Genomic DNA, 11,175 nt, shown 5'->3' on the forward strand with positions numbered 1-11,175 from the left:
ATAAGCCAAGCATGGTAGTGGGACTGACATGGTTTGGGGATGCATGAATGCTGTCAACATTGGCAATCTGAAACACACCTAAAAGAAACATGCATGTCAACATGCACTGTGACTACTGAAGCAGATCATGATATTCTCCATAGGATTGCATTCAAATCTCACATCAATCTATTTAAGCCAGATGCAGACTCAAAATTTAAAAGTTCAATGCAAAGAAAGGTTGAAACGCACACTGATGACCTCCCTTGTCATCCCTTTTCATTTCGTTTCATTTCGAGACGATTCGAGCCAACATAGCCCCTTCTCTACCGGATTTTAATCTGGGGTGTACTCACTTTTGTGAGTACATGTTCAAACATTAATGGCTGTATTTTGTTTTTTTCTGAGTGAACAAGAAATTTAAGCGGTTAAATATGTTGTTAAAAGGTCACTAATCATTGTCTCAAAGTTACATTTCTGTAATGCTTTCCTATGAAAAGATATACTCAAAAATCTGCAAAACTGTGACGGGTGTATTCACTTTCGTGATATACTGTATACAATAAAAAAGGTAAATCTGGTGTATTTCACGGGGCATATAATAAGGTCTTAGATTGAACGATAGCAGTTCAATGTCTTTAGTGCAAAGTGTATGCTTCATGGTGATGAGTGCTTGGTTGCAGTACCTGTTATTTATGAAGACACACATGCCTCCACCTTTACTCTTCCCTGAGTTGAAGTCACGGTCTGCCCTAACCAGTGAAAATTACTGCTTCCAGGCGGGTTTTGAGAATTTTTTGGGCTGGATATCATCAGCCTCATCTTGCAACCCTGCAATCTGGGATTGCAATCTGAATCTGGGTCTGACTCCGGCAGCCAAGTTTCCGATAGACAAATCAGGCATGATTGCCAGTAGTCCGCCAGGTGCTGTGCACAGGCACAGGGTTAATCCGTTTTATTCCTAATGCTTTGTACATTCCCAAACATTATGGTTGGTAGAGGTGGCCTGAATGGCCTCCTTTTCAGTTGAGCTCGCACTCCCCCTTTCCTTCCACGCTTTTGGTTTGGTTTGCCACGTCGGAAAGTTGGTGTAGGTAATCCACTAAGGTCATCTTGGAGGAGAGAGGGAACCGCTTCCCTGATTTTCAGTAGAGCATCTCGGCTGTAGGTGATTTTAAGTTGGGAGGGGGGGGATTTTGAGGAAACAGATATAAGCTCAGACAAAATCACATGAATCGTCACTATCAGCATCATATTGTGCTTCATTGTCATAGAAGAGGAAGTTGATGAGTCGTCCCGGTAGAGGAAGTGAGGTCATCTGTCGCAACATGCTGTTGCCTACCAGTTGCCGAATCTTTAGTCGACACAGGTGCGTTAGGCGGATAGATGGCACTGAAAAGATTGGAGTAGGATATGTATTAAAATAATGTACATTGGCATTCAAGAAATGCACATGAAACCGTGGTGCAACAATACTGTAATCCATGAAAGATTAACTATACAGACCTTGCACTTACAGCTGTATTTGCACCAGCCCCTATTCCAGTAGTTTTAAGTTAATCAGTGTACAGTGTACAGTGTACAGCAGGGCTTTTCAAATGGCGGCTCTGGAGCCAGATGCGGCCCTTGGATGGCAAGGTTCTTGCCCCCCATGAGGTTAGAACAAAATGAAAGCAAATATGTGTGCTATCTGTGGCCGTGCATAATTTGTGATTACTAACACTTCAGGTTGGGGATATCTCGACTATGCATTCACATGAGAATTAAATCTCTAAAACAGTGTCATAAATAGACCATCCTAAGGCTAGCCAATATCTGTTCTGTCTGGAAAGCTCCACTTGTTTCACCCCTTAACCTCAGACACCTTGCTGCTCGCAGTTATACAGATGTTCGGCCCCTTCACTGGAGGGGATTTGAAAAACTGGCCCTCGGTGACTTTTAATTGAATACCCCTGGTGTACAGTGTATACTCACTTGCTTTATCTTTGATGTACTCCCAGTTCTTATTACTCTCAAGAACCTCTGTTATTCTGGAGCACAAGTTAACAGGCCCAGTGTAGTCCAGGAGACAGTCTATGATAGGTCCCGCCCATGGTGAGTAGTAGGGATCTGCGATGAAGTCACAGAACTGAAGAGCAATAATAACAACAGGTTAGACAGAAGGGACAATTCATTAATTTTGGTTTTTGAGTTCCAATAAACCCCACAAAGTCAGAGTGACGTGGCTATATTGTCAGTAGGCTACTAGATATGCAGCCCCCTATGAAATAAAACCACATAATAATATTGATCATATGATATAATGTCATAATACTGTCATTAAAAGGCACCTCTGACATAGATTTGGGGTCATTTCAACCCCCCTGGCTGAAGCTATAACTACTTCTAAAAGTTAGCCTGACAAGCCAGACTAAATGTGAGATCAATGTGAATATTTAGTCTGGCCCTGATCAATGAGACATCGGAAGATTGTTGATGGCAAGGACCAACCCATTGTTTTTCAAACTGTGTCTGTGCCTATTGGTCAACGCTTTGTTGTCACTCCCTCAAAACCCCGTCCGCTTTGCATCCAAAGGTTCAAAACAAATCTCTCCTGCGTTGTGATTGGCCAGCCAGTTTCAGGGCCTGGGGTATATTGTCCGAGGCTAGACCCACTCGCAGGCAAAAATAATTTTGGCTGCTGGCGGGTGGGGCTAGTTCACTAGTGCCTCTTTACCATGGCTGGTTTTCTGGTAGGCATACAGCTTGACACAGCGCGGCTCGGCCACCACTTTTTGCTTTTTTTCCGAATAGGCACGACACACCTCAATCATAAAGAAAAAAGTGGCAGCCGAGTTGCGCTGCGTCGAGCTGTAGGCCTACCAGAAAACCGGCAGTGGAAAAGAGGGATAGGCTACTTAAAAGTATCACTGTAGTCACCTGTGTTGCTCTGCCATGAAGATCCTCTGGGACATCCAGGTCCAAGTCGCAGCGAATGGCACGCCTGCTCGTCATTGGGGGATGCGCGTAGCTTCCATACATGCAGTTAAAGCAGGCATTGGCATCGCACCCATAGTCCAGCAGTAACTTCAAAATACTTGTCTGCCTGATGCAGAACAGTATAGCACCAGGGAAAGCAGTGGGGAATGTTGGCACGCAGGCATTTACGTTGGCGCCGTACTTCAGAAGCATAGTGAGCATTGGTATATTTGCGTGTCTCACGGCTACGAGAAGAGGGTTGAAAGTGTCCACGTTGGGGTCAGCGCCCGCCTCCAGGAGCATGTGCGCGGCGTCCACGTTTCCATTGCGCACAGCGAAGTGGAGGGCCGTGCAGCATCGGTCGTCGTTCGCCTGAGAACCGTCTCTGTGTTTCAGCATGGTGTTGATTTTAAAGCCCGCCTCGATAAGCACCTCCAGGACATCGTCTCTGTTGTGCTCCGCTGCAAGGTGGAGGGGACTGATGCCCGTCTTCCTCTCAATCATTCGGTATGTGCGTGGGATGAGCAGAGACACAATTCTGCCCGGAAACAGAATGATGTTTTTTTTTTAATTAGTTTTCTTCAGAAGAAAAGACAACACTATTACAATTATGAAATGTAATCGGTGAACAACACTCCCCAAAAGCCCACCGATTTACCCAGCCTCATAAATATGTCATAAATATACGTGTATATTTCGTATACACAGCAACATCGTAATGTACAACAGAAATATACAGATATGAAATGAAAATACCAAAGCTGTACGGAAAATTCATTCATTTGAAAAAATTATGGGCCATAGGAAAGTAAAACAAACAAAAAAAGAGTCAAGTAAAAATAATCAATCCATCAATCCATCAATCAATCAATCAATCAATCAATCAATCAAACAAAAATAACCAACCCAGAGTGTCCTTCCTTTGCAGCAATGTGAAGAGGGGTTAGTCCATCTTTGTTTGTCAGGTTCAGATTGGCCTTATGAGACAGAAGCAGGTCTATCACATCCTCGTGGCCATTCTTAGCCGCTTCATATAATGGTGTCGCTCCATCCTTAGCTTGGCAGTTGACATTCGCCCCTTAAAATACAATAGACAGACAAGGTTTTGCACTGAAATACAGTATTGTTCATTTAATGGGACCTGAGTCCAGAATGTAAAAAAGAGATAACTAGAGCAATTGCCTGTGTTAAAGGAGAATTCCGGCCATTTTACAAAAATATCTTATCTGTTGGAGCACACGGGAAGTTGGCCAAAAGGAAAGCCGTGAGAATTTTTCATATGGGCTGTGCAAAGCTTTTCAATTGCACTTATTTCCGTCAAATGATCGAACCGATCGAATGATCGGCAATCGTTTAACCTTCTTTGAAGCTCTTAACATGTATCAAAATGCTATTGAGCGAATTGGCCGTGGTGTCTGTGGCTATATTTATACATCTTCTTTCAAACACTTCTTATTTGACCAACCCTGAGACTGTGTATCATCATGGAACTAACCGCAAGCGATCAGCAAGTCCACAGTTTCCTTGTGTCCAGCTTGGGCGGCTACGAAGAGTGGATCGATGCCATAAACGTTCTTGGTTTTTACGTTGGCGCCAGCGTCCACAAGCAGCTCGCACATAGTGAGGTTACTGTGTGTCACAGCCTCGTGTAGTGGCGTCATGCCTTCGAAGGTGGCCATCGACACTTTGGCGCCAAACTGTAACAGGAGCTCCACCATTTCCACATTGTTTTTTTCACAAGCTGAAACAAAGGGATTGGTACATGAGGAGATGAATCAGTTCAAATGTTGCTTATAAAACCTGGTGGGTATGGTGGTGTGGGTGGGGACTAAAGCCGGGCATACATTGTGCGATATTTTCACTCGTGGTCTAGGCTTCTGCTCACACTGCACAATGGAATTTCACTGTTTAAAAGTTCACAGCTACACGAGCCGACAGTCGGATGCGAGCGAAATGCTTCCACCGTATGACGCGACAGGCATGTTTCCCCGGTCTGCAGAGGAGGGAACATGCGCACCTGAGGTGGAGATGAGGTCGCGCTCAACAGCGAATCGCACGGCCCTATTTGTGCATGTGAAGTGTGAAATCGGGTCGTAGCACTGCTTCAACTGTGCGATTTACGCACGAGCCACGACCAGAATTTCAAACCGTTTTGATTTTCTTGCGACCCTGCGATTGTACACCGCACCCCCATGTACACTGCACGATGCGAGACTCACGATTGACCTGCGATTGAGCAAGAAATCGGCCCGACTCTCAAAAAGTCGTGCGAGTGCCAAATCGGGGCAAAATCAGGGCAAAAGTCGCACAATGTAAGCCCAGCTTAAGGCGGAAAAATGATACCGTTAAATAGAGGTGTTTCTCCTAAATTGTTTTTTATGTTTGGATCTGCTTCAGCCAGGAGAAGGCACCGGACACATGGCACGTGGCTTCTGGCAACAGCCAAATGAAGTGGAGTTTCTCCTATTTTGGTTCGCTTATTGAGGAGTTTTGGTAGTGCTGTAAGTAAAGATTGAAAAAAAAACCAAGATTAGGAGATTAAGTGACTCATCTAACTGTCTCAACACAAGCGTAATCACATGGTCAGAAAGTAAATGTATTTCCTGTCTATTGGTACCAGCCAATTTACCAAAAAGTATGATCCTAAATGACCACAACACTTTTGCAGAAGAGAAGAGTCTGACAATAGTACTGTTAGAACAAAGAGCAAAACTAAACCAAAAACCACAGCAGTCCTTCCGTTCACAATTCACAAAAAAAAGACAAATTTTCTCTCCCACATACTTTCTACTAGTAAGTTCAAACATTCCCTTTTCCCGGCGTGCGCAGCCTCATGCAGATATGTCCAGCCTGCCTGGTTTGGCTGACTCAGGGTCTCAAGAGGCACCTCTTCCAGAATTTTCCGAAGTTTCCGCACATCATTGATCCAGATGGCAGAGGTTTCAGCAGTCATGTTGCTATGAGACCAAACAGTGGATGGAATTTTGTGAGTTCATTCGGATCATTAGATTGTCGTTTGAAAGAAATATTTGGAAATTCTGTCTTTGAAATAGATTTCATTGTGAGATTATTTGAGAAGTCTGCATGTGAACATTTATACATTTTGGGTTAACATTGTTTTGAAAAAATGACAAAATTCATTATTTTTCCTTACACTTCATTTAGTGAAACTTGCACCATTCCATTTCTTCTTGTCCAGGAAAGCACCTTCATTCTCCCCCCATCCGAATTCTCAGTCTCATTTTGGCTTTCACTGTATCAGGGAATTGAAACAAAAATTCTATGGTTGGCCAAAATGTGTTTATGTATTATATGATCCAAATTTCGACTTGGATAAATGGAACTAAACTATACTGGAAACATTTCTCAAAATATAGCATCTTATCTCATTCTCAGCATCATTTTCATCCTATTGACCTATAAGGCAACGATTCTGGTCCACAAGATGGAGGAACTACAGCAGAAGTGGCCAATGTGGCCCGCAGGTCCTTCACAAGAAAGACAATTTTAAATCCCAAAATATTACTCTCACCTAATATTCTTCAAATGGCTAGGGGTCTTCCGGGTTTGAGAAGAATCAACACTACATCTAAACATTACAATGTGGCCGTGCTGTGGCCAACCGGTACCGGTAGTGTACCCGTCTACCATGCAGTCGACCTGGGTTCGATTTTGCCATTGACAGTAAATAGAATGGACGCCAAATCAACGCTATTTGCCATTCAACACTTTGAAGCCAGATTTGGGAACATTCCAACTTACATTCCACCTTAGCAACGCCAAACGCAGGTGCTGATTGGACAACAACAAGACTTCTAACGGTCAATCAAACCATGTTCTGATGCTCATTGGTCAATTTAACTTTTAATATCTCTCTAAAATAAAACATCACCACAAAAAAATCACCACCCTGGTAAGTTGGAGAGCAAGGGGACCTACTAGTTGAGCGAAAAATTATCCCCCTGGAGTGGCATTTAAGGGAGATACAGGGTTTTATGTCTCTCATAGGAATGAATGGGATTTGGCCATTTTTTGGTCTTTTTGGGTCCAACCTTGGCTCCAACTTGGCTTCAACAATGAAATAGAATTTTGGCCTCCATTCTATTTACTCTCAATGGATTTTGCCGAACCCTCGCCGTCTCTCTCCCCATTCGTTTCCTGTCCACCTCTCAAACTGTCCTATCATCAATAAAGTCGTAAAAGACCCTAAAAAATATCGAAATATTACAATGTGCGGCATATCCAACATGTTATATAAGGGTACATTATAGGCCACGAGGGAGTGGTAGACCTGCTTCTGTCTCATAGGCAGTGGTGTTGTCTACGTAGAACGCGGGTATACGGAGTATACCCATTTCTAAATTTGAGGGATTTCAGTATACCCACTAAAAATTGATTGATCCATTGTTTTGAATAGCACAAATATATACAGTATACCCACTTCAAAAAATGCTCAAATATACAGTATACCCACTTCAAAAAAGTAGACTACACCGCTGCTCATAGGGCCAATCTGAACCTGACAAACAAATATGGACTAACTAACCCCTCTTCACATTGCTGCAAAGGAAGGACACTCTGGGTTGGTTATTTTTGTTGGGAAGTAACACATCTAGTTGTCACCTCGGTGAACTGGTTGTGTGAGGCGCGTGACATTTAGGCACAGTTGCCGGTCTCTGAGCTCCATGACTGTCTTGGCCCTGAAGAGGGGGTGCTGCTGGCTGGCTTGCTGCAGCAGCCGGTGTATTTGGTGGGGTCTGGCTTGTGTCGCAGATATCTTCTGACAAATGAGGTTGCCGGCTGCAGGTCTCGGACAGGCTGCGCTCGATGACCATTTGGATCAGCTCGTCCTCAGAGAGGTTTCCGTAGATGCTGTAGTCCTCATAATCGAGGTTGGCCCTCGTTGTTGAAACAGCCATGGGAGCATTCACAGCTGCTGACATCAATCTGGCATAGAGAACACAAGATTAGGTTGCAGGCATCAAGTTTCTTCTACGTTTCTTTGACAGTAATAAAGAGGTTAGTAGTTGTATGCTTTGAGCTGAAGATAAACCAATATCCAGCAATTCAACCAATTTTATTGCATGTATTATGCCAACTGATTAAAAACATAAATATGAAATAAAAATCAGGTATTGTCTTAATCTGGCTATAACTTCATATGACAAAGAAAAGCAAGTCCTGCTCATTGGAATGAAGACCTAAACGAAATGATCATTCACCTGTTTGAAGCTTACATGCAGAATTAAAAAAAGTTTTAAAACCAAGAATGGATATGTTACAAGGAAATGCATGGAAGGATTTAAAACTACTTTTTTCAGTCATTGTACTTTCATTTAGACATATTATTTTAAAAATAAAATTCATATTTACAATACTGTCACTATGATCATGACTGTTTTGTGTGTAACTGTTACCTTTGTTAATTTTGTCATTTGGCCCCTCAAAATAGTCAAAACAAAATGGCAAAAATGCAGCAATTTTACCTTTAAAACGAATCACATCTGATGTCTTTGAATTCCTATTTCAATGTGTTGAATTCCTTGAAGTCTTCGACTTAAAAAAAAGTCAAGATCCTTGAGTCTTCAGAGTATAATGCATCTGTCCATCTCCCCCTCGCCTGCTAACTGAATTCTGATGAAAGACACAAGTGGTACAAGGGTGTCCAAATCCAGTCGTACTATAGCAGTATTTTTGGATATAGCCTACATTAAAATATTTTACATCTCTATTTTACCCCATTTGGTGTAATACTATACCACCCTGACCCTCCACTATAACCTTGCTGATGTCTGTCCAAAACGTGACCCTCTTCAAGGTCTGTTTGTAAGCGTGTGGTCTATGAGCTCTTGTGAATTATCTTGGGATCCCCCACACTGCCTGAGCTTCCTCAGAATGTCACACTGCCAAGTCTTGAGCTTGGAGCGACAGCTCTTCCTATGCATTTGGTTTAAATATACACACAACACACTTTTTAGCTGTCTAGATCTGATTTAAACTGTGTTATTTATTTATATGCGCCAATACTAGTATCACTTAATTAGATTGTTATACTACTAGGACAATATAAATACACTATATGCACATAAAAAATTACTTACTTTATTATTTATTAATATTTTACAATGCTACTATTACTATGTCAGAATTGTCGCACTAGGACATTATTGAAAATTCACAACAAATACCTCTTTTTAATGTATGTTCTCTATATGTCTTCTGTTGTCCAGTCTTGCACTTTAAATGTCTTTATGTGTATTGTATGGGTACTGTATTTGTACTGTCTATGTCTATACTGTCGTTGTCTACACCTAAAGTATGTCTAGTCTGCATGGGAAAGTAAGAAACGTAATTTCAACATATTGTATGACCAGTGCATGTAAAGAAATCAACAATAAAGATGACTTGACTTGACTTGACTTGACTACTGAAGATTATTGGGATCAATACAGTACAATACAATACAACATGTATTTACTGTATATAGTGCAGTATCACTATGAGGTTGAATTCAAAGTGCTTTCAAAATACACATACACACACACATTCACACACCAGCTCTGGAGGCTGCTGCACGACGCCAATTATCCAGGGTAGAAAAATGAGAAAATGCACACACAAGTGCACACACGCACATCCACAAAGACAGTAATAAAAGTCCTTAAAGGTGCACTGTGTAGAATGTGGACAGAATAGGTACTGCAACTATGCTGCTCATTGAAACTGTGCTGCCTACAACCAAATATGATCTTTTCATGAATATTTACTAAATAATAAACCAATATTTACTAGTATAACCACAGTACAGTAAGTTTTGCAGCTAATAATGTCTATTTCTGGAAATTCAAAATGGCGGACCTTGGAGAAGATCCCCCTTTTCATGTAGGAAAAGTGCAATTTTCCCAGTAATAATGAATACTTAAAATTTGGTGCTGGGGGTAAGTATTCATGAAAAAGGAAAAAAAAAATCGGCAGCATGAATTCTGGAAATAAACAACAAAAAATATTATACGGTGCACGTTACATACTAAATGTGCTGAAAATGATCAGAGGTGGAAAGAGAGTACTAAAATATTGTACTCAAGTACAAGTACTGTTACTCTGTTGAAAATGTACTCAAGTACGAGTAAATTTACCAGTCAAAAAATCTACTCAAGTAAAAAGTAAATAATTTAAAATGTACTTTGAGTAAAAGTAAAAAGTTACTTTTTAACAATCAGCGTCTCCTGCCTCTAGATGTGCAAGGGTCCACTGGGTTAGAGGAAGAACAGCTAATGTTGATCTCCTCTGAGTTAAGTGAATTTCCATCGTCAGCATCCATGTCAGCCATCAGCGTTTGAGTGAGAGGTTGCACGCGCCAACTCTTTATAAACTAGGCTAGAATTCTAGAGTTTTTTGGGTTTTTTTTAACTCAGTAACGCTTGTGCTGTAAAATGTACCGAAGTACATTACTCGAAAGAAAATGTACTCAAGTAAAAGTAAAATTACACATTTTAAAAAGTAGTTTAAAAAGTACAAGTACACAAAAAGCTACTCAATTACAGTAACGCGAGTAAAGTAATTAGTTACTTTAAACCTCTGAAAACGATCACAACATAGCCTAACTTCGTAGCATGAAGGCCTAGCCTACTAGCGGAGGAAGACTGTGTACTTCTGCTTATCTGAGAGGCGGTATCAAATCATAAAGCTGCAGGGGAGGAATCTTGTATTGCGGACACAGCTTCAACTTGAGGTTGCGCCGTCCGTTTCTCCCATAGACAGTTGTCTTCTCCTATGTTGCCTTATCAGCTCGGCAGGTGGGGTATTACTGGAGGCGAAAAGCTAGGTTGGTTGGGGACAGCTAAACAGCGTAGCATTTTTCAAATGCTTGGTGAAAAAATACAATCGCTAAAAAAATACCAAAATCGTCTACAAAACGAGCATGAAAGTCGATTAAAAAGCTTAATTTGACTCTTGGCACACTATAGTAGAAAAAACGGCCTAGATAGCTTTAAAATTTAGAAAATCAGCCCTGCCGTGGCACAATTTTAGGGCACTGGGTTACTATGCCAGTGACCCGGGTTTGATTCTTTTCCCTGTCTCTCTCCCCGCTCATTTCCTGTCTCTCCTGCACTGTCATCTCAAAAATAAAGGCAAAAAAGCCCCCCCAAAAATATTTTACAAAAATACATTTGAAAAGCAAGGCTAATTTGGGATTAAGATTTGAAATGGGGTGTTTCTTGGCTACATTTGAGAGTT

General features: G+C 41.5%; 1 protein-coding gene across 1 annotated transcript; it reads right to left on the reverse strand.

The window, feature by feature from the left end:
• Nucleotides 1-539: 539 nt before the first annotated feature.
• LOC134468594 (ankyrin repeat and SOCS box protein 2-like) lies at nucleotides 540-8,875 on the reverse strand. The gene is made up of 10 exons (XM_063222495.1): nucleotides 8,424-8,875; nucleotides 7,561-7,884; nucleotides 6,092-6,190; nucleotides 5,722-5,894; nucleotides 5,281-5,436; nucleotides 4,433-4,678; nucleotides 3,844-4,015; nucleotides 2,899-3,475; nucleotides 1,954-2,107; nucleotides 540-1,371 (listed from the first exon to the last, which is right to left on the reverse strand). The coding sequence occupies exons 2-10, from the start codon at nucleotides 7,878-7,880 to the stop codon at nucleotides 1,196-1,198; spliced, it is 2,073 nt and encodes a 690-aa protein (XP_063078565.1). The 5' UTR covers nucleotides 7,881-7,884; nucleotides 8,424-8,875; the 3' UTR covers nucleotides 540-1,195.
• Between the last annotated feature and the right edge of the window lie 2,300 nt (nucleotides 8,876-11,175).

Source organism: Engraulis encrasicolus, chromosome 18, assembly GCF_034702125.1.
Source record: "Engraulis encrasicolus isolate BLACKSEA-1 chromosome 18, IST_EnEncr_1.0, whole genome shotgun sequence".
In the NCBI taxonomy this organism is placed as follows: domain Eukaryota; kingdom Metazoa; phylum Chordata; class Actinopteri; order Clupeiformes; family Engraulidae; genus Engraulis; species Engraulis encrasicolus.

Excerpts from the sequence above, each read along its gene's own strand:
- LOC134468594 (XM_063222495.1), bottom strand. The coding sequence starts at position 7,880 with ATGTCAGCAGCTGTGAATGCTCCCATGGCTGTTTCAACAACGAGGGCC. Across the intron at positions 5,895-6,091 it reads CAAGTTTCACTAAATGAAGT|CAACATGACTGCTGAAACCT; the intron begins GTAAGGAAAAAT and ends TTGGTCTCATAG. Across the intron at positions 5,437-5,721 it reads TTTGAACTTACTAGTAGAAA|CACTACCAAAACTCCTCAAT; the intron begins GTATGTGGGAGA and ends CTTTACTTACAG.